Here is a 24,030-nt window from a genome sequence, read left to right as displayed (position 1 = left end):
CATGTAAGGTCAAACAGGATCTACCCCGGAGAGATTTGAAGATTTGGGTGGAGCATCTTTTTCTGAATTAAGAAACAGACTATGTTATAAATCACACAAAGCTACAGTTTCAAGATATACTGGTATTCTCCACTAGAAGTCAGTATACTCTTTGCTTAATGGTTTGTTCTCCTCCACAAAGACAGGGTTGCATATTCCCCAATTCTGCACTGAAAATTGTTCCTGCTCATGCTCCAAAGCTGACGGCAGATGGCAGTAACAGATAAGATTTCCTCTCGTAAGGTTAACTTTTTGCCACACTGAATTCTTTCTTTGACAGTACTTTCCAATGCTTATTTCCTCAGGGTGTCCTTGTAAACGACTTTGTCATCTGGGAAATCCTTAGTGAGCTTTTCATTTCTCCAAATATTTCTTCCTGGGTCCACGGCCAACAGAAGCCTTGATATTCCTTTGCCTGAGAGGTGAGCCACTAAGAAAAAAAAAATAAAGACAATACAATAATTATTATTTACATTTAAGTTAAGTTTATTTATGTTATTTAAGTTAAGTTCCCTATCGTAGTCACTTCGAGTTACGTCAGAAGTGACGGAGATTGGGGGTTTCGCATAGAAAGCCAATCCTCTTCGAGTATTAAAACACGAGCCAATGGCATGCAATGCCTTGGGGCTGCGGAAATTTGCATAGCGTACTCCGCCCTACTCCGTGAGTATAAAAGGAGGAAGTGAACGCAACCGCAGTATGTTTTCGCTTCGGAGCCAAGAGAACCTCTTCACTCCTGAAAGCACTGTTCAAGACTCTTCGAGACGAGCGTCCTCTTCAGTGTTGGTGTGACGGCGGTACCCAGCGAGATTCTGCATCGCCTGCGATCTGAGCAGTGGTCTGCCAGACTTTGCGCTTCTCCCTGGTCGCTTCAGCGCTGAAAGAGTGAATTTCCTCCTCTCATTGAAAGAGCTGCACGCGCACGTCTTTTTAAAGACGGTTCGCCCGTGCTCTTCTGGGTGTGATTGATTTCTGTCGTCATCTGATGGTCACGATCGCTGCTTTGTATGCCTGGGCATTTCAGCATGCAGCAGCAGCGTTCGTGGATGACTCATTTTCCTTCTGTGGGAACATGACCATCTCTACACTGAGGTCGAGACTCAATGATCTCACTTGAGTGAGAGTCCCGGTCCCCCCCGCTCGATCGGTTTCCTCCATAGGGGGCCCGTCGACCCGGGGACCTGGTGATTTACGGTGATGGTGTGGGATAAGCCCCGACGATTCCTCGGGCCACACCTCCCGCCTCAGTGCGAGAGCCAGCGAGCGTTAGTTCGATTCAGTCGGTTGCTTCTTCGGTGGCACCGGCTGCTTCGGGCAGCGCTCCAGATGATGATGCGATGTCGATCACAGCATCACTAGGCGGGCTTGACTCCTCGGGAAGTGAGGATGCGGCCGCGTTGCCTCCCTCGGGAGCGTCAGCGCCGCCGTGTCTGATCCCGCGATGATGGCCGTGCTATCTCGGGCGTCCGTGAGCATCGGGTGGGGGTGGAACTCCGCCCCTCCCCGATCTCTCGCGGCTGAATAATTGGTTTTTGGGTAACGCTGCCGCCTTACGGCCACGGCCAACCCCAATTTCCTTTTTTCCCCGAGTTGCATGCGGAACTGACACGCACTAAAAAATAAATAAAAAAAAAAAAAAAAAGCGTGCTTAGTTCCCCGCCCTTCCTCCCCTCGGCGATGCGGCTGTCTGTGGGTACGCTGGGGCTCCCCCGGTCAACCGGCGGTTGCTCTCAGATGCCCCTCCAAAGCCTATGGGTTCTCGTCGTCTATGGCGGCGCGATTCTGTAGAGCGGCGGGACAGGCAGCCTCCGCCCTGCATATGATGAGCACCTACAAAGCTAGCTGCTCAGGAATGTGCACGAGGAGGTGACGGACCAAGCGAGCTGCGAGCCTGTCGCCTACCTTGTCCTTAAACGGGTCACGGAGGCGGTCGCTCGCTCCCTTGGTCAGGTGATGCCCACCGCTGTGGTCCAGGAGCATCATAATGTTCGGCGGTGCGGTCCAGGACTTTGCCCAGCACTTCTCGACCGCCTAGGAGCAGACGAAGGCGGTTTCTCTGCCCCGACGGCCAGCTGCTGCCTCCAACCAGCCGTCGGCTCGGACGCCTCCGCCAGCTCGCCGCCGAGGACGCCCCCCTGCGGCTCCCTTCCCTCCCACGCGGCCCCAGCAGCAGCCTTCAGCCGGTTCGCGTCGCGGAGGAGGCCACAGGTAAGCGTCCCAAGAAAAGAGCCCCCCCTCAGGCCGCGTGCCCCGCTAGATGCCAGGCGAAGCGATGTTCCTGAGGCGGGCCGCTCAGTGATAGTGTCATGGTTTTTCTCAGGAGGCGGTGGCAGGGCCCCTCCTTCCCCGGTGGAGGGCCGGTGGAGAATCTTTTGTTCTAGCTAGCTCCCTGAGCTGGTTGAGGAAAAGCTGACACTGTCATTGAGCACACAGACTGGAATGAGCGCGCACGACGTCCAGTGCGTCGCCCCGTTCATTCCTCTCTGTCTCGGAGGGCGCGGAAGGGTGCGTGTGTCGTCCCCGGGCTACGCCAATCCCTTCCCCCTCTGTCGCCAGACCCCCGGCAGAACAGACCCCCGTGGAACGCTCTGCCTTCCCTGGTCTCTTCTGTCGGGGAGCGGGTTTCGACGGTGCATCCGGACGGGGTAACTCCTGCACGCATGCCGGTCGACCCGCCTCGCTGCCCCTCCGGGGGGACGTCTGTGGTTCGCATGACCCCGTTGGCTCACTTCCTGGAAGCCTGGCTAGCGCTTCCCGGGGTTCCCGCTGGGTTATCAGAACGATCGGATTCGGCTACGCGATTCAGTTCGCACGGTCTCTTCCCCGCTTCAGGGGAGTTCGCTCCACGATGGTTGGTGGCAATGCCCCAGTCTTGAGAGCGGAGATTGCGACCCTGCTGGCGAAGGGTGCAATCGAGACGGTCCCTCCAGCCGAGGTGAGGTCCGGGCTTTACAGCCCCTACTTCATTGTCCCCAAGAAAGACCGGTGGGTTACGACCGATCCTGGACCTGCGCATTTTGAACCGTTCTCTCCATCGACTACCGTTCAAAATGCTCACGGCCAAACGCATTTTCGAATGTGTTCGGTATCAGGATTGGTTTGCAGCGATCGACCTGAAGGACGCGTACTTCCATGTCTCCATTCTCCCTCGACACAGACCGTTTCTTCGGTTTGCCTTCGAGGGCCAGGCATACCAGTACGCCGTTCTCCCATTCGGGTTAGCTCTGTCCCCTCGCGTCTTCACGAAGATCGTCGAGGCAGCCCTTGTTCCCCTTCGCGAACACGGGGTTCGCATCCTGAACTATCTCGACGACTGGCTGTTACTAGCACACTCTCGAGCTCAGGTTTGCGAACACAGAGACCTGGTGCTACGGCACCTAGCCCGTCTGGGCCTTCGGGTCAACCGGGAAAAGAGCAAACTTTGCCCCGTGCAGAGGATCTCTTTTCTCGGCATGGAGATAGACTCGGTCGCCATGTCCGCGCAGCTCACGAACGAGCGCGCGCACTCACTGCTGGCTTGTCTTCGACAGTTCGAGGGCAAGAGTGCGGTTCCACTGAAACTTTTCAGAGGCTCCTGGGGCATATGGCATCCGCGGCCGCGGCAACGCCGCTCGGTTTGCTTCATATGAGACCGCTTCAGCTGTGGCTTCGCGATCGAGTCCCGAGGTGGGCATGGCATCGCGGCTCGCTCCGAGTTCCAGTGACTCCGACGTGCCGCCGATCCTTCTTCCCGTGGTCGAACCTCAGCTTTTTACGGACAGGGTCCCTATTCAGCGAGTTTCCAGGCATCTCGTTGTCTCCACGGATGCGTCTACCACGGGTTGGGGTGCCATGTGCAATGGGCATGCAGCCGCCGGTTCCTGGACAGGAGCCCAGCGCCTCATGCACATCAATTGCCTCGAGCTGTTGGCAGTACGGCTCGCCCGGCACCGCTTCCGAGCGTGCTCTAGGGCCAGCATGTGCTTGTCCGCTCAGACAACACTACGGCAGTAGCGTACATCAACCACCAGGGGGGGTCTACGCTCGCGCCGGTTGTCGCAGCTCGCCCGCCACCTCTTGATATGGAGTCAGAAGCACCTGAGGTCCCTTCGTGCAGTTACATTCCTGGAGACCGGAATCGGGCAGCCGCGAGCTGTCCCGGGCCCGTCCCATCTCCGGCGAATGGCGACTCCATCCCCAGTCGGTCCAGCTGATTTGGGACCAGTTCGGGGAGGCACAGTTAGACCTGTTCGCCTCTCGGGACTCGTCCCACTGCGCCCAGTTATTCTCTGACCCGCGGCTCTCTCGGCTCGGATGCGCTGGCGCACAGCTGGCCACGGGGCCCACGCAAGTGTGCGTTCCCCCAGTGAGCCTCCTTGCACGGGTGTTGTGCAAGATCAAGGAGGACGAGGAGCAGGTCTTGCTGGTAGCCCCCTACTGGCCCACCAAGACGTGGTTCTCCGAACTCTTGCTCCTCGCGACAGCACCTCCTTGGCCTATTCCTCTGAGACCGGACCTACTCTCTCAGAGACGGGGCACTCTGTGGCACCCTCGTCCCGATCTTGGAGGCTGCACGTGTGGCTCCAGGACGGGACGAGGCAGGTTTGAGTTCGCTGCCACCTGCGGTGGCGGCAACCATCACTTCCGCAAGAGCGTCGTCCACGTGACACCTTTATGCGTTGAAGTGAAACCTCTTCGTCAATTGGTGTTCTTCTCGCTGAGAAGACCCCCGGAGATGTTCGATCGGAGTCATGCTTCCTTCCTGCAAGAGGGGTTGGAGCGCAGGCTGTCGCCCTCCACCCTTTGGATTATGTCGCGGCCATTGCCGCGTCTCATGATGCAGTGAAAGGTAAGTCTATGGGAAGCATGACCTGGTCATCAGGTTCCTGAGGGGAGTGAGGGGGCTAAATCCGCCTCCCTCCCCTCCTGCCCTCTGGGGACCTCTCAGTAGACCTGGGTGCTCTGCAGAGGCCTCCCCTGGAGCCTTTGCAGTCGGTAGAGTTTTTGCCCTGTCCTATGTGACAGCACTCCTGATTGCATTGGTATCCATCAGGAGAGTAAGGGACCTGCACGCACTCTCTGTTGACGAAGTGTGCCTGGAGTTCGGGCCGGCTTACTCTCACGTATTCCTGAGACCCCGGCCTGGATATATGCCCAAGGTTCCTACCACTCCCCTCCGGGACCTGGTGGTGAACCTGCAAGCGCTGCCCCTGGAGGAGGCAGACCCAGCCTTGGCACTGCTCTGTCCGGTACGTGCTCTCCGCACCTATGTCGACAGAACGCAGTGTTTCAGGACCTCAGACCAGCTCTTTGTCTGTCATGGGGGGAGCCAGAAGGGAAGGGCTCTCTCAAAGCAACGGCTGTCCCACTGGATAGTGGATGCCATTGCTTTGTCTTACCAGCAGCAAGGCCTTCCGTGCCCCCTTGGTGTGACGGCCCATTCCACTCGGAGTGTAGCCTCCTCTTGGGCTTTAGCGCACGGCGCCTCGCTAACAGACATCTGCAGAGCTGCAGGCTGGGCGACACCCAACACCTTCGCCAGATTCTATAATCTGCGAATTGAGCCGGTATCCTCTCACGTACTCGTTTCGGCCAGTTCTGGATCCGCTCAGGTGTCTTCGCTTGCTCGCCACTCCACTCCCCGGACTGGATAAGTGCGATATTTCCTCAGTTCTTCCATTGAAGTCTTGAGTCCTCCAGCACCGACGATGCGGGCACCACTGCGTTGCTCTGGATGCTAGCTAGGTGCCTCCATGCGCACGGTTCCCCATGGTAACCGTCTCATGTGTATTATCCACTGTAAGCCTCTCTGAGCATGTGTCTTCCCTTGGCAAGCCATCTGCCACCCCTGGAGTTTAAATCAGTAGCCACCTGCGGTTGGTACTCCAGTGTTCCATATGCGTTCCTATGTGGCCATATGTGTATTCTTAAGTCCTCCCTTCGGTAGGCAGCTGGTAGCATGTCCCCTTCGGGATATGTTCCCAGTGTACCTTGGTAATCCTGTGTCAAAGTCGGATCCCCAAAAAAAAAAAAAAAAAAAAAAAAAAAAAAAGAGGTAAGGCTCGGGGGTTCAGTCTTTCGCAGGGCACTGGAAGACAGCTTGAAGATGGCGTGATGGCACAGACCCCCAATCTCCGTCACTTCTGACGTAACTCGAAGTGACTACGATAGGGAACGTCTCGGTTACGTATGTAACCCTCGTTCCCTGAGTAGGGAACGGAGACGTTACGTCTCCCTGCCACTTCTGCTGTATCGCTGGGTAGAGGCCGAGTTCAGTCTTGGCTCCTCAGCGAAGACATACTGCGGTTGCGTTCACTTCCTCCTTTTATACTCACGGAGTAGGGCGGAGTACGCTATGCAAATTTCCGCAGCCCCAAGGCATTGCATGCCATTGGCTCGTGTTTTAATACTCGAAGAGGATTGGCTTTCTATGCGAAACCCCCAATCTCCGTCACTTCTGACGTAACGTCTCCGTTCCCTACTCAGGGAACGAGGGTTACATACGTAACCGAGACGTTTTTTGATGAGCTGAATTATGAGACTTGCGGTCAAGCTGATGGATATAATAATGTTTATGGATGAGTGCAAACATTCATGTTTTTTAACATGCAGTGGAATGAAGCAGGTCGCGATTGCTTAAAGGGATACTCCACTTTTTTTGGAAATAGGCTCATTTCCCCCAGAGTTAAATAGTTAAACAGAAGAATATCAGTAACAAGACAGTTTCTGGAGTCAGTGAGACCAGGTACTGTCTGGTTACTGATATTTTTCTAAATATCAGAACATCGTCTGAATGCATTCGAAAATGGTGAAACTCAACTGTTTAACTCTGGGGGAGTTGTAAAATGAGCCTATTTCCAAAAAAAGTGGAGTATCCCTTTAAGAGACAGATATCATATGCGAGTCCTGTGGATATAAAGGAATAAGGACATTTAATTCTACTGAACTACCCGCAAGTGCTGGATTACTCACAGAGGTCAGTTTATTAGACGATTTAAACTTGTCTGGTAACGTAGCACTGCTTCACTTGGTCTAATGTTACACATCACACTAAACAGCATTTAAATGTGTGTTGAAAGTTATAATGTTATACTACGTGTTAGTTCGATTGCTACACCCAGGCTACTGACCATATTCTAACATTTCAGCATGTTGAGTTAATGCTATATAACATTGATTTGTTTTATGTACATTTACTCACCTGTCTAAAGGGGTGGTTGATTGCGATTTCACTTTTACATGGTGTGTAATGTTGCTGTTGGTGAATGAACAGTATCTGCAAAGTTGCAGCGCTGAAAGTTCAGTGTAAGCAGAGATATAGTTCAACAAAAAACAGGAAGTTTAATGCCTACAAAAATGACTCGAATGGGACTACAACGGGTTTTAGACGTCACTAACCCATACATTTACATCAACCCTCCCTCCGGAATATGCAAAAAAGGGCATGGTCATATTTCTGCGGCTCGTCAAAAATGTGTTATGTTCATCCAGCTGTCAGGTCTTCTGTGACCGAGGTAACTCATCCCTATTTAAATCCAAAACGGATTTCAAACCAAATGAGACCCATTCAAAATAAACTTCCTGATGAAATCGCAATCAACCACCCCTTTAACAATCAAACACCCCTTTATGTATGTATATATATAGATTATATAGATTTTATTGTTGATAACTCTGAGATTGCTTGGGCTTCTCCTGTTCTAAGCTGTTCTTATCTTTGCTGTACTGTTCTATGATGTGCTGCTATGCATGGTGTTAATGTCTTTTAATCATTTTGGTTCTGTAAAGCACTTTGGTCAGTCATTGGCTGCTATAAAATGTGCTATATAAATAAAATGAACTTGAACTTGAACATGTTTGCTGAATAAAAAAAAAAAAAAACTTTTCACATTTTTTTTTCTCTCCACTTCAAGGTTTTTAACATTACAGGACAATTTTGTGAAGCAGTATTTTTTCATTGTCTAAGAAAACAGGTTTAATCTGTTCTGATCAGACAAAGTCTGCTCATTTTTACTTCCAGATTTTCTTTTTCCAGATTCCTGTTGTCTACTAGAGAGCTGTTAGAGGACTTAACATGATTGGTGTTGAATGGTTAAAAGTGTTGAGTAGTTCTAGATGCCAGATAAAACTACATTATATCTTCTAATGAAAGGTCTAGTAAAGCAGCTGGAGAAAATCTGGAAAAGTGAAGATGCAAGTTGCTGTTTGTTTTTGATCAAGTCATAAAGAATCATTCTCTTCTTCTTCTTCTGAACTTTGATCTGATGCTCAAAATCCTCAAGGGAAGCATGAAAAAAATGAGAAATGAAATAAAGGTCTGACAAATTCTCAGAAATCTGTCGGTGACAGTATACTTCCTGTTGTTTTTTTAGGCCGTTTATATCTCTGGTTTGCATTAGAATTCAGTCAAGCCTTTCAGTCAGCAAAGGGGCACCAGTTACACACTGAAAAATAAGGTAGGCTCGCTTTCTTTTTATAAATAATATAATCGAGATCATCATTATGATTAGAAACATAGTGATAATATTTCGATCTAAAAACAAATGTCATATGTGAAATTTTATGTGAGGAATAAGAAAATTCCAAATTAAACATAAAAAGAGTTATTGCCTTGTATTACTTCAAATATTTAATATGTTAATCTGTCAATATCATCTATACGGATGAAGTTCATTTCCATTATTATATAGACCAAAAATTTGACTGATCATATGTTTTGCCTGTATGATTCATATTAGATGCATGTAGCACAATATTATTTTTTATTTTATTATTGTTTTGCAGATGTAAAGGTCATTTTGTTGTTATAGTAGAACTAAAACAGGTTGTATCAACCTCAATAAAATTAAATAAAAAATACGTGAGGCCCTTAAGCGAGTTCCATCTATCTTAACTTTTTTTCTGTTTTTCCACTGTTGCTTGTGAAGTATAAGCACAGACAAATGTTATGATTAATGATGTTAGACTTGTCCATGTTTCTCTTCTGCTTGACTCTATGAATTTCATATTCCCTTTGCATTTGCTTTATGTAATCACTACCCGCATTTCCATTACCCTTCAAACTCCTGTTTATATAGCCCGTTCTCATCCTTTAACGTCATATAGAACGCTATATGCAAAAACGGCGCTATACTACGCACATGGCACCCTTTATCATTAATATAACACCCGAACCCAAGACGTCATAAATCCTTTAGCGTGAATATGACACGCACACCCTACCCCACACCTAAACTTAGCCCTCACAGCATGTGTTATATTAACAATAAAGGGTGCCATGTGCGTAGTATAGCGCCGTTTTTGCATATAGCGTTCTATATGACGTTAAAGGATGAGAATGCGTTGGTTTATCGCAAAAAAAGGTTATACACTCACATGAGGAGGTATTTCGGGCAATTCGAAAAAGGAATATTTCACAAAACTGCAATGGAAACGGGTTTATTGATTCAGTTCCTTAACAACCTTGTCTTCGAAATCCATTTGCCTATGATCAATAAATTATACATTTGCATTTCCAGTTTTTATCTCCTGAGAACTCTCAGGTTGAATATATTTATTTATATATGAACACTATAATTAAAGCCTATCCAGTGCCCTAGATAAAGATTGTTGTATGCACAAAGTAATCAGTAGCATTTTTTGATCAATTGCTGTGTTTTTCCTCTTCAGTCCAGTCCAGCATGGGTGTACGGGCACGAGTTCTTCTCTGCTGGCTTCAGGGTAGGATTTTAAAACTTTTTTTTAGTTTTTTTTTTGTTATAACATTATATTTATATATATATAAAGATTTCTATGAATAATTTCGTTCATTTGAAAAAAAAAGTTTATTAAAAATATTATTTTTCAGTTCTTTGTGCTGTCGTGTTTGGTGATGTTTGGAAGGTGAAGGTAGAGTCTGAAATGGATGCTCTGGTCTCATCTTGTGTCGTGTTGCCCTGTTCCTTAACATACCCTCCTCAACAACAGCCCTCCAGTCGTATTAAAGGCATGTGGCACATGAAGGACAAATGGGAAGATTACATCTATCACAATGATCCTACAAGGGTTCTAGACAATTTCAAGGGTCGTACTAAACTGATTGGTTCACTGGGTGATTCAAACTGCTCCTTGGAGATTGATGATGTCAAAAACCATGACAACGGCCCGTATTGTTTCAGGGTGGAATTAGAGACATCTAAAACTGACAAGTTTTCCTTTGTGGGTAACTGTGTGACAATTAAAATGATTGGTAAGTGTGCATTTGAGCTGTCAACCTGTAATTCCAACAGCTATAGGATACAAAATAAGAAAACACCCACATAAAAATGTTTTTGTGACTAAATAATTAATATATAAGCTAGTTTTTGCTTTTTTTATTATGTGAAATATGTTTTCTGTCATTCAAAATATATGTACAGAGAAAGCATCAAAACCAGAGTTGCAGGCTGAGAAGTTTGTGGAAGAAGGTCAACCTACAATCTTCAAATGCTCTGTCCGTCACACCTGTCCGTCCCATCAGCCCACTCTCAGCTGGAACCACCCTGGAAAAAACATCGTGAGCTACAAGCACATTGATCATGGAAAATGGGAAGCAGAGTCTCTCCTTACCTTCACCCCCAAAAAAGATGATGATCACTCCTCTGTCACATGCACAGTCAAGTACCATGGGGATGTTGAGGGTGAAATGGAAGCCACTCACCCTATCTTTGTGAAAGGTATAACAATAAAATTATACTGTGTTGTTATAAGTATAAATACATTTTTTGTAATTAAGTGATTTTGTTTTTTTACCAGAACAAGCAACTCTCAGCCACATTCTCATACCAGCTATATCTGGTCTTGGAGCTGCTCTTTTGGTTGGATTACTGTGTTTATTCGTTGTCAAGAGATACAAGTGAGTCTGGATCTGATTTTAGCATAAGATCATTGACTAATTATAAGAAATGCATTCCTAAAAACATTTGATATTTGATGTATAATTTGTTTCTTTAAAACACACACACACACACACACACACACACACACACACACACACACACACACACACACATAAAATAATAAACCGCACTCCAAACAAAATTCAAAGTTCAACTTTGAAAAGTAGTATTTTGCTGAAGATCTTTACAAGTGACAAAATAAGCAGTCGTCTAATGTTTTTAAGATAGAAGTACTGAAAATATTGCGTTTTACTTTGCTTTTTGTACAGTCACTTTTTTGTTAGTGCTCTTTAGTATTCTGTTGCCACTTCAGTACAAAAAAAAACCCTATTTTTTTCACTTTTTCTTATTCTTTTAAAATCCTGCACCTTAAATGTAATCATTTGAGAATGCATTATGACAGTATTACTCAACTCCAGTCCTCGGGACCCACAGGCCAGAATGATTTAGATGTCTCCCTAGGTGTTTAACAAGGAAGCTGATGAGTTGAATCATGCGTTTTTAATTTGGTAGTTGGGTCTCAAAGACTTTGGAGAGTTGAGAAACACTGCATTAATTTAAGACATTCTGGTATCTTTCAGAAATATTTTGTTTAATATCACTAAAATCTTTCCTAGGAAGCGCATTGCGGATCTCCAATCAAGAAATGACAATGGGTGAGTATTAACAGCAATTTTTCCGCGGAACATTATAGTACCTAAGTCTAACTTTAGCTTCAAAGGATTAGTTCAACTCAAAAAGAATACATTTTGTCGAAAACATTTAAGGATTTTTCTCCACACAATGTACTTAAATTGCAACCAACATGTTGAAGTCCAAATCAATGTAGTTTTAAAGGGCTATGAAGTGCTTCAAAGGGCTCTTCACGTTCCCAACCTTCGGAATAGGGTCTTATTTAGTGAAACAATCGGTCAAAAAAAAAAATTATATAATTTTTAACCACAATTGTTCATCTTGTGCTGGTCTGCGACACGCCAGGGATTGGACACAATCCGTCCATTGTGTCCAAAATCCTGAAATGTTTTCCTCAAAAAATAGAATTTCTTTTCCACCGAAGAAAGAAAGACATGCACATCTTGGATAGCATTTGGGTGAGTAAATTAACAGGAAATTTTCATTTTGAGGTGAAGTAATCCTCTTAGCTATAACGTTTTTGCATTTGCATTTATACAAAAAAATATATATATATATATATATCAGAGAAGCAATGGAGCCAAAGTGTGCAGAGTGCAGACGAATGGCAGAGGGAACAATGGGACACTGATGACTGCAAGCTGGCTGAATTCAAATGCATAGTCTAATAAAGGAATGTCACAAACAGGGGACAGAGGATCCAAAAGCAGTAGTTTATTCCAAAACAAGGGTAATCCAAATCCGTAGTCAGCCAGGCAGGGGTCAATAATCAAAGCAGTCCAAAACAAGAAATAAAACATAAACAGACAAATCAACCATAAAGTGCAATGACATCTAACTACGACTCTGTACACATATTAACACAGACAGGGAATATATACCTAAAAAGACTAACACAGAACAGCTGGGAACAATGATTATGGGGAACAGCTGAGTGCAATGAACTGATGAGTGACAGTGACAGACAGAATGCTGGGAAATGAAGTCAAATGTGAAGGACACTGTGAGAACGAGGACCGCTAGTGAAAACAAGGGAACACAACCAGACACTGTGACAAGGAAGCCCTTTCTGAGCTAAAGCGGTATTTTGCTGCTATTTGTGGTTGGTTGTTCGGTCACAAAGGGTAGGTGTGGTGTAGGCAGAAGAGGACGAGGATGAAGAATTAACAAGAGACTTTATAAAAAAAAAAAAAAAGATTACCATAACCAAACTTAGTTTTTCCGTTAACGACAATCGACAGTGAGAACTGAAAACCCAGCCAGATAAATTCACAGGCAAACTAGAATAATTAACAACACACAGCCGGAGAGAATGACTAATCACAACCATAACCAATAACCATAGAGACAAACTCAGGTAGGGAACTAGAACTAAGGAGACTGATTACTTTCTGAAACAAACTAAATTCCATGAAAATGAAGTCAAAAATAACAGATTATGTGTAACAGTAAACAACACCTGACATAATTATTGTCTCAGGTTCCCTGAACAGGGAAAGAGGCGCTGCATTGAGGCGCTGTGGGAATGGACCTGCATGAATGCACGTGTATAGACCATTTTGCAAGATGTAAACAAAACTGGTCCAGAAGCACTTCCTATTTAGGTTTTTTAACACTACATAAAAGCTGGGATAAAATACAACCAACAGAACATATAAACCTGAATCAAAAAGTTAAACAAACATCTTTAAAATTTTTTCTTTACATGTGGAACTGAAACAGGAAGTGTTTCAGGACCAGTGTTGTTTACATCTTGCAAAATGGTCTATAATCAATCCAATGGAGAGACACAACGTCATAGGCGGGTGACGTCATCTACCAGGAAACTACAAAGCACACCTGACGGTGCTAGCTTCTGAACACTATACCCATGACGCCATAGTAACAAGTGCCTGTCCATGTGAAATCTCTGCGCACACCAAGACGAAAGCACCTGCGCCCCTGGAGTGGAGCTGAGGTCAAGGTCAAAAACCTCACCAATGTGTGCGGTGAGGCAACATCCTGCCCCATAACAAACATACTGTATTAGAAGAAGACTCCTCAATATAATGTTTTAGAAGCAGCTATACTCCCAGTCTCTTGGTCTGACGCCTCACAGTGCCATGAAAAATGTTACTAGAGGGCGTCTCCCCAAGGATACACCACTTAAAGGAATGTGGTAAGCAGCTAAGGCTGCTATGTATACCTTTAGTGTGGCGGGGGATAGACCTGCGGAGAAACGCTCCAGCAAGAACTCCAGCATTTCAACCAAAGGGTAGATAACTGAGTCCAGCTAGGATTCTCCACACCAGCAAGTTAACAATATCCACTTCAAGGTGTAGAGTTTCCTCATGGAGGAAGCTCTGTAGTGGAGGATGGTTTCAACAACCTCAGTTGACAGACCTGAACTTATGAGCTCGGCACCCTCAGAAGCCAAGTCCAAAGTTTCCACAATTCTGGGCGGGGGTGAAAGATCAACCCATTCGAAAGAGAGAAACAGTCTTGACCTCAAGAGAAGTGACTTGAGCTCAGACCCCCTGATGGTTGATGTAAAAGACCACCGATCTGTTGCCCGTGTGGACAAGCAAATGATGGCGCCTCGGGTCTGGGAGGAAGTGTTTGAGCAGCGCAGTCTCATATAACTCATATAACTGACGTCTTGGGACGTGTTTTGACCATACGTCGACATCCGCCGTTTTAGGGTACCCTTAAACGTCGGTTAAATGACGTTATCGGATCCTAACCCTACCCCAGACCTAAACCTACCCCGTCACCTAACCGACGTTAAAGGTAAAGCGTCAGTTGTATGACGGCCCGGGATCGTCAACTAACCGACGTTTAAGGGGGCCCTAAAAAGGCGGATGTTGACGTATGGTCAAAAGACGTCCCAAGACGTCAGTTATATGACTTCTTGGGGTGAGACTGTGTTAGTTTGAGAGCTCGAAACACCACCAAAACTTCTAGCCGATTTATGTGCTAAGAAAGTAGATGGTCCTGCCACAGACCCTGCGCCAAGCGACCACTCATGTTCGCCCCCCAACCTGTGAAGGAAGCATACGCGATGACAAGCCTCCAACACTGGGCCTTGGGTGAGGAACCAAGGTTTTTTCACATGATTAAGTCACATAGGCATTGCCGTGTGACCTTGATCATGAAAAAAAAAAATCGCATTGGAGAAAACCCCTTGGTTCTGTGCCACTACTCTAGGCGTCTCATGTACAGGAGGCCAAAAGTTATTAAGTTGGACGCAGCTACCATGAGACCCAACAGTCTCTGAAACTGTCTGCCACTGGCACACTCCTACAGGAAAAAAAATATCACCCCCCTTCTTCACCCCCCTCTACAAAATACTGGACTACTCCATATTGATATTTTGGCATTCTTTGTGTTTTTCTGTTATGAAAAAAATAAAGAGAGGATAAAAAGTGCATGTCTGATCTGACTAGGTTGGAGAGAGGAAGGACATTGTGCTAAGATGCTTCCTGCTGATTAAAGCGCACAGATCTGTTTCCAATCTAATAACACAGTTACTAATTAGAATATGTTAAGATATAACAATAATAACCTTTTAGTGAACAATGTAACTGAATTTAAAAAGTCATCCTGATTGTCATACTAAAGATGATAATCTTAAATTTTAAATGTTTTTTAGAATATGGAGTCGACTATCAAGAATGTCTCGCAGGTAATTGGTATACTTTTTAATCTATTTCTACCATCTGCATTGAATAATTTATCAACCTCCATCAGTTATGAATAAACTTGATCTGAATTAAATCTTTGACTTTGTGTGTGTGTATGTGACCAACAGGTTTCGTTCAGGAGAAGGCAGCAGTGGCCCAGGTGGCAGAGAGCAGAGGCAAGTACACAACAGATTCTAATGCGCTCTTCTGCAACAAACCAGGACAAAACAAATCATCTAGTGGAAATCATCTACTGAATCTGGGAATTGATCCATAATTATACTACGACAATAAATATAATTTTTTACTGTATCTTATTTACTGTACTTCTCCTAGAGCTTTAACTCTATAGCCTCTATAATCAGGTCAGACCTTCAGACTGTTCTGACTTGGGTGACTCTGTCTTTTGAAACTGACCCGTCTGGAAGATGAAAAATGAAGATTAAAAATCATGAAAACCCCTCATTAAGGGGGTCAAAAATGTAACACAATAACTATGTATTTAAGCTTTATCTACTACATATCAATCACTAGCAAAGCAATTAGCTCAGAACATGCTAGCAACATGCTAATTCATGCTAAAACCATGCTAATGTTTGCTTGCAATATGCTAATTCACGCCAACAACATGCTAATTCATTCTAGCAACATATTAATTTATGGCAACAAAATCCTTATTCATGTTAATAAAATGCTATATAATGTTATCAACATGTAGTCTGGTTAAAAACAGACCATTCTCAGCTGTAACGGAGTTATGGTCTGGCAAAGCTTCATAGAAACATCATTTCTAAAAGGGCGTCACCAACAGACGTAGATCAAATGCCTCCGGGTGCAGTTGTATAGACCTAAAACTAATCAGGGGAGCGTTTCCCGTACAACGACATAGTTCACTGTTTCACTACCATAGTACGATGCATCGTTGGAAAAATCAACTAGCTAGTCACGACTGTTTCCCGAAACCCTCTATCGCAAAGTATCGTTCAACCACGTTGGTTTCGCACGTGGTGGAGTAATAACTACTTTTAATGAAACTGTTTGAGATCCAATTAACGCTAGATTTGTTTTATATAAATTACAGACATGTCATCTGAGGACTATTTCTAATTGTTCTCAGTTGTTCTGCTTTAATACCAGACTCAATATTTTGCTCGTTCTTACATAGTAGAGCACATTCGCACATGCGCACTTTTCAAGCACGTTACTTCAAATCTTTTGAAAAACGAAAAGACGTAAACTACATTTGTATGTATTCTAATTAAAAGGCACTGGTTGTACTGAATGTCAGCTTGCTTATTTTGCTCAAGATAAGGATTTATTACCTCCAAATGTCATGCAATATAGAAACGATGCCTCTAACCACCCAACTTTGCGATGCTGTTTGCGAATGTTCATTGGAACGATGGTTTCGGGAAACACCGACTCGTTAAACTATGCAGATAACGACGGAACTTGCGACCATAGTTGGCTAACGATGCTTTCGGGAAACACACCCCTGAGCGATGAATGAGATGACGTACAGTATGCAAAGCGACGTTCGTCTGTCATAGAACAACTTAGTTTTAATAAACAAGCAGGCACTGATTAGCTACTTGCTCTATGTTTATTTAAAATTAACAGAAAGACAACTAGAAGTGAATGTGCCTTCCATTAAATAAATGAAACACAGTGAACAAAACCCTATCAAAAAAAAAAACTTTGCAATAAACTTTGCGATTTAGACGCGCAAACTGGGTGCCGGTGCGGTGAAACTTAGTAGCCTACATTCTCGGAAAGATTCGGCTTTTGAAGTTGGTCATTCTCGGACGCGGCGCCGCACACACTTTAACAAAAAAAGACGTGCACACAGCCAAGCAAAATGAGGTCTTGTCGGTCTTGCGCACAGAACGTGTTATTTTTGCCGCACGCACCTTAGCGCTCGTGCGGACGCATCGAGTATAAACAAGGCTTTACTCCGTGTCAGCATACGCTCAGGGGTGCGTTTCCCGTACAACGACGTAGTTCGCTGATTCACTACGATAGTACGATGCATCGTTGGAAAAATCAACTAGCTAGTCACGGCAGTTTCCCGAAACCCACTGTCGCAAAGTATCGTTCAACCACGTTGGTTTCGCACGTGGTGGAGTAATAACCTTTAATGAAACTGTTTGAGATCAAATTAACGCTAGATTTGTTTTATATAAATTACAGACATGTCATCTGAGGACTATTTCTAATTGTTCTCAGTTGTTTTGCTTTATTATCAGACTCAATATTTGGCTCGTTCTTACATAGTAGAGCACGTTTGCACATACACACTCTTCAAACACGTTACTTCAAATCTAAAAGATGTAAATTCCATTTGTATGTATTCTAAATAATAGACACCGGTTGTACTGAATGCAGTGGCGGCTGCTGGTCTTTCAAAGAGGGGAAGCTCTTTTTTCTTCTTTTTTTTTAAACTCGACTGTCCGGTGTGGGGATGGTGAAAAGAGCAAGGACTCGATGCAGAGTTGATGGCCTTTATTTTATTGATAAAAATTGAAAACACTATGAATAAATTGAATAAATTGGGAGCAAAAAAGGCAGGTAACGAGGGGGGACAGGTGGGGCAAAATAACTAATAATCAGGAAACGAGATGGAAGTCGACACAATGACAGGAAGGCACATATGGCACAACAAACACATGACAAGCACAAGCCATGTGCTCATACCAAACATGACAAAACCACATGACCAATAAAACAAATTAAAAAGCAATTGTGCTCACAAAAAATGAGACCTGAAGAACGATGAGAACACTCATAAGACATGTGTTCACACAGAACATGACAACATGAAAGCACACAGCTAGTGTAAAACACAAGCTACAAAGCACAAGACAAAACATGACATGAAAGCACGTGGCCGATGTAAACACAAACCATGTGCCACACAATACACATCACAGAACAGAGCGAACACGACAAGACAGAACGCTAACGTTACGCATGAGTACGACCATAAGGTCATCCTGTGCACTCGCAACCGAAAACAAACACGCGGAGAATGCATGTCCGAATCCCAACACAAAAGTGAAACCAAACTAGACAGATGTGCCGTGATTCAAACATCACGCCCGCACATGTAACAACAAGACACCTGACATCGACGGAAGAAATGTGGGAATTAGGTTGAACTGTGAAATATCTGATGAAAATTGCAAATACTAAGAAATATGTTACAGCAGTTCGTCTTTCGAGTAAAATACAAACAAAATTCGCGACGAGACTGAGCTCGAAGTCTTTAAACTAGCTTCCGCGTCAGCGATTTTTTTATTGGGTGAAATCGCTGTCAATCAAAAGGAGATGCAATCCTCCAATCATCACGCGGACGCCCGGACGCCTGGCCAGCCCACTTCCCTATTCACCCCAGAGACGCCCGGCGTCCGTGGGCGGGACATAATCGCAGCATTTATCCAATGACCGTCTAGTTTAACAGCACTGAAAAAAACTGTTCAAAGCAGCCCCATTGAAGTCAATGGACGCCGAGCTTCAACGGGGAAATGCCATAGGAAAATGCATGCACTGTGACGCGCTACAGGTATGCATGAGAAGGAGATCAAGTCAGCCGACCTGCTATTTGTAGCTTATTCTGAACGAACTCGTCTTCGAGATTACCGTGTTCTAACGCATTTTTACTCAATAAATTGTTAACACTAGTACACATTTGACCATTATTTTTTTGACATTATAGGGGAAGCTGAGCTTCCCTTGCAGTCTTAAAGAAATCTCCACTGACTGAATGTCAGCTTGCTTATTTTGCTCATAATAGATGTGCTCAAAAGATAAGGATTGATTACCTCCAAATGTCATGCAATATAGAAACGATGCCTCTAACCACAGGTCGAGAGCTGTCGTTCAAACTACACAACTTTGCGATGCTGTTTGCGAATGTTCGTTGGAACGATGGTTTCGGGAAACACCGACTCGTTGAACTATGCTGATAACGAAGGAACTTGCGACCATGGTTGGCTAACGATGCTTTCGGGAAACGCACCCCTGATCGGTAAAGGGGCAGAGATTTCAGACCTCTCCCGAACCATCTCCAGCAGTAGCAGCCTCCGAAGCACCACTAACTCCGCCTCTGTTTCCCTTGTAAGCTAATATTAGTATTTAAACATTCTCTATGATAAAACATTTGTGGAAAAAAAAATATTTTAATAATAACATGGTTTTGGCGGTTACAGAGGTATGATGATATTGTTCAACGATAACTGTTACAACCCTAGTTCTACTGCGACATCCGTCTTTGTACAAAATCTGCTCCACCATCGTCTGTAAAGACCGCCCCAACGTTTCTGATTGGTGCCGCGATTTCAACGGATTAGAAATGGGCTTGAATGAGCTAGCTCTTTCTAAATCTAAATCTAAATTTGCCAGAAGTTGTCTGGGTTTTCCCAGGCTAATCAACATGCTAACTACACGTTAAAACATTATCAATGTGTTGAAATCTGCCAATTCATGTTAGCAAAGTGTTCAATAATGTTAGCAATATGTTAAAACATGCTAGTAAAATTTTAATCAATGTTAGCAACATGTTAAAACATGTTAATTCATGCTAAAAGGATGCTAATTCACTCTACCAAAATGTTAAATCATGCAAGCAAAATGCAAAATCATACAGACATAAACATACAAAATGATGTAAAAATGCCCATTTTGTTAAATGACTGTAAAGAGTTGGGAGAAAATCGGATGTCAGATTCACTTCATGTCTTAAAGTGACAGCAGACAATAAACAAGCTGAAGTTTGTCATCAATCCAACAAACCAAAAAAAAAAAGGGTAAATCACACACTGCTGATTGAATAATAGCTTTAATAATGATTCATCTGTATTTAATTTATACAGTAAAGACTGCAGTGTTATTTTACTAGTTGGTAACACTTTAAAATAAATTTCATTAGTTAAATACCTTCAACATGAAATAAGTATGAACAGCATTTATTCATCATTTTACTTTAACATTTACTATTACATTATTAAAACCAAAGATTTTATTTGTTAACGACAGTTAATGCATTGTGAACTAACGTGAACAAACAATGAACAGCTGTATTTTTTTATTATCTAGTCTATGGATTAATAAATACTGCGAATACAAGGATTATGAGGATTAATAAATACTGCGAATGTATTGCTCATTGTTAGGTCACGTTAGTTATACGTGAACTAATTAACCCTATAGTGGTACCTATTAGTTTATATTCAATTTCTGTGTATTTCCTATACCTGACAATGTTGTTTAAATAAATACACCATTAATTGCTTTTAACTTTGACTTGTTTGCAATTTTGAGAAGTATTAGCAGTTAAATTATGTCTGGATTTATGTCTAGAATCAACACATTTTTCTTGTAAATGTCACTGAATAATGAACACAGTATTAATGTTTGTTACTTTTTAGAGTCTAAATTGTAAGCAAAGCCAATACAGTGCAGAAGATTGTTTTATCATTAAATTGTACACTTTCAAGCAGTCAGAAGCTGTTGTGTGTTTCTTGTCTTTAGATATTGAAAAAGTCCCCTGGACTGTTTTTTTTTTTTTTTTTTTTACATTTATATTCAGCTCTGTTATTGTGGAAGAATCTTCATCATGTTCATAAGCCACTAACACAAAGTTTATTTTTAAATTGAAAAGTTTCACTACCGCTTTAATAGCTTGTATCAGTTAATGTCTACACTCTCTTTTGATACAGTTGTGGGTGGCATGTCCACAATTAATCTGTAAATGAAGATATGTCAAGATATTTTTCTCATTTGCATTTTTCTGTTCCTTTTTTTTTTATTTAGGAGGTCTGTTTGGAGTAGATTTTCAAGGTATCCACACACTTCATCTTTTGACTGTTAAGGCCATCATCTTGCTTAGTGTCCTTGCAAATAATATATGCTATTTGAGCTTGGTTTCTGCTAAAAAAAATTAAAAAAAAGCTTTTGATGAACAAATTGAATAAATGTTGTGCCGTCAAAACACATATTAAGGTAAATGAGTTCCATGCATCTAAAACATTGATTAGAGCTATTAAGGCCATTTTCACACCTGCACATTCTTAATTAAACATGGAACTACAGTATATCTTCTGCTGATCTGATCTTTTAACATTTTAAAGGAGAGGCCAAGGGCATCAAATTGACAGGGATTTTGACAAAAGGTAAGTATCTGCATTTTTAGTATGATTTTCTTTTTGAATTAAATCACCCTCAAAGATTTTTTAAACACATTATTAAAACAATAATTGAGGTCTGATGCTACTAATTGTTTTATATAAATGTTTTTGTTCTATAAAATAGTAGATTTTGGTGATAGCACTGCTAAAGTCATGGGTTATTCTTTCAGGGAATGCATAACTGATAATTCCCATGTGTTGTGGACAGTTAATTCAATATATATAAGTATGTTTTTTCATGAGCAACTTTTACTATAGGGTCAATTTATGTAAAGCTATCTTTTACTTAAGTCTGATGGAGTTTTTATGAATCGTAACAGGGCAAACAATGTATGTACAGTGTCAGGAAACAAGGCTTTCGACAAACCTCGTATGCCGTCACCAAAGAGGTACAGAGCATTTGAACTAAATATCAGTGTCTGAATAGATTCATAATATAACATAAACATAGTTGGTTAAATGAATTGGTTTGCTCAATCATTTAAACAAGTTTTTATTATTTATTTATTTCAAAATTCTTTTTTTCACATGATTCACCTCAGCAAGGCCAAATGCTCTGTGAGTATATACTTTATTCTGTGAACAGCTGTTAAATGCTAAGTGTTTGATTTCTAGTCCTGTAGATCATACATATATTTTATCTCATAAATTTTGATTCATATGTCTGATATTGCCTGTCTAATGGTACTTCTACATCTCTCTTTTTAAAATCTTTCATTTCAAGGGTGATGGTTTTGATGATGATTACACCAACACGGCAGACCTCAACTTGTATGGAAATATCTGATGAAAATGCCATCCCAAATGAACACAGTAGACTTCACATCAACATCTTCTGTCAGAGATCCTGAGAGCAGGCAGTCCTGTTATTAACCAAAAATTGAATGTTGCATTTTAAGCCGGGCTTAATTGCCTAAACATGTTTGCATTCAGGACCATATTACTGTATTTACATACTTTGTTATGATGCTTAGGCTACACCGCTTATACACTGTACACATTGCACCACAGCATGAACATATAGAACATAACCGATTATTTTGAATTCGATTGTCTTTTGTCTAAAAAGTTATACTGTATAGGGTTCTGTCAGGTGCTTACCTTTTAGAGGTTCCCATCAGTGGATCATTTTTTGGACTTGAAAAAATGAATAAAATAAAATGAATTAAACAGCTCACAAACATACATTATCACCATTGAAATAACCCATTAATCATGAAAGTATTATCCAATCATTTAAGTTATTCCTTACTTAGAACCTTTTTTTTGGGATTAAGAGTTAGGTTCGACATTATTAATATACACAAGTCATATAGAACTAAAATACTTTTTTAATGTGTGAGAGACATTTAGCTGAACTGTAGCTAAAAGTTAATATTATTTTTGTGTTTATTTTCATTTTTGAGATAATTTGCAGACCCCATGTAACTTGACCCCCATTAACACTGTTGACCAAAAATACTCAAATGTAAATAGCATCTTGATGTTGTTTGTACCATACAGTTTATTAAAAGTTTAATAAAGTGCACTGCAATTCATACACTGTTACTCTTTGGCATCTGCATTTCTGAATGTGATTGCTGCTCTGTTTGGGCAAGTGGTTTTAGAATATGATTGCCAAGATCAAGAATGCCATATACTATCTTAAATTCTGGATGTTTCTGGTTAAAATGATTTGCCTGCAATTTAAAAGCCCAATTAAAATGACTTTCTTGTGTACATACATGTTTTTACATTGTACTTATATTTGAAAAACACGTAATTACAGCCGTAATTAATTAATGTAATTACATTTGTAATTACAAAGTTGACCCTCCCCTCACACCTTAACCTTCCCTTAAACCTACCCATACCACCACACCTGTCCCACCACAAATAAACAACATATCTCTCATTTCATGTTGGGACCAAAGCAAAAATTATTCAGACACCTTCAACGTTTCTCACTTCATCACAGTTTATTCCATATAGATTAAAAATGGTAATACAATGTATCAAGAGTTTACATATTTTATGTCAAGAAAACATCAGGTCAAAGTGTCATAATGATGATCATTTCTGTTCCGAAATTTTTAACATTTTTTTTCTGAGAGTCCACTGCATTAAGAATTTTTGGTATAATATCACAGATTACTTAATTTTGTTGTCCTCATTTACATAAATGAACTAGTGTCCACTATAAAACATAATACAAAAAAAAAAAAAAAAGATATCCGGTGTTTTGGTGATTTCAGGATACTTTTAGGACATTTTTTTTCTTTATTTACATCTAAAGGTTGTTTATTAAGAAAATACTGCCTCAAAACAAGACGTCAAATGTGTCTCCTCAGTAACTTGAAATAACAGAGCTCGAAAAATTTGATTGTGTCAAGATATATTTTAGGGTGTGTACAACAGTAGTCACTGTTGGCTATGAATGGCCATTATTTGTTCATGTTGTGCACAACTGCAAGAAACAGCCTTATTTGGAAGAAAATGTATATATATGCCTGTATCGATGCTTGTCTCTGAACCAGTATGTTATAAAAACTTAGTTCACGCCTCCTGAGAATGATTCTCACAAAACGAACAGTGCTTTTATTTTTCTCCCAGTCTCTCATATCTTTTCATACATCC

General features: G+C 42.3%; 1 protein-coding gene across 1 annotated transcript; it reads left to right on the top strand.

Moving 5' to 3' along the window:
• The first annotated feature begins 355 nt into the window (after positions 1 to 355).
• LOC120478483 (sialic acid-binding Ig-like lectin 14) lies at positions 356 to 22,952 on the top strand. The gene is made up of 14 exons (XM_039670388.2): positions 356 to 461; positions 8,391 to 8,474; positions 9,688 to 9,738; positions 9,866 to 10,246; positions 10,416 to 10,712; positions 10,792 to 10,891; positions 11,552 to 11,590; positions 15,199 to 15,231; positions 15,358 to 15,405; positions 21,041 to 21,067; positions 21,358 to 21,399; positions 21,735 to 21,803; positions 21,957 to 21,972; positions 22,139 to 22,952. Exons 3-14 carry the CDS (start codon positions 9,699 to 9,701, stop codon positions 22,199 to 22,201), a joined length of 1,155 nt encoding a protein of 384 aa, XP_039526322.2. The 5' UTR covers positions 356 to 461; positions 8,391 to 8,474; positions 9,688 to 9,698; the 3' UTR covers positions 22,202 to 22,952.
• The last annotated feature ends 1,078 nt before the right edge of the window (positions 22,953 to 24,030 follow it).

Source organism: Pimephales promelas, chromosome 16, assembly GCF_988280905.1.
Source record: "Pimephales promelas chromosome 16, fPimPro1.hap1.1, whole genome shotgun sequence".
In the NCBI taxonomy this organism is placed as follows: Eukaryota; Metazoa; Chordata; class Actinopteri; order Cypriniformes; family Leuciscidae; genus Pimephales; species Pimephales promelas.
Note: the sequence above shows the minus strand (reverse complement) of the source record. Positions and strands in the feature narration are given on the sequence as shown.

What these genes read in the sequence shown, in the direction of transcription:
- LOC120478483 (XM_039670388.2), top strand. Translation starts at nt 9,699, where the DNA reads ATGGGTGTACGGGCACGAGTTCTTCTCTGCTGGCTTCAGG. An exon ending in TTCGTTGTCAAGAGATACAA is followed by an intron (nt 10,892 to 11,551) that starts GTGAGTCTGGAT and finishes AATCTTTCCTAG; the next exon opens with GAAGCGCATTGCGGATCTCC. An exon ending in CTATCAAGAATGTCTCGCAG is followed by an intron (nt 15,232 to 15,357) that starts GTAATTGGTATA and finishes TGTGACCAACAG; the next exon opens with GTTTCGTTCAGGAGAAGGCA.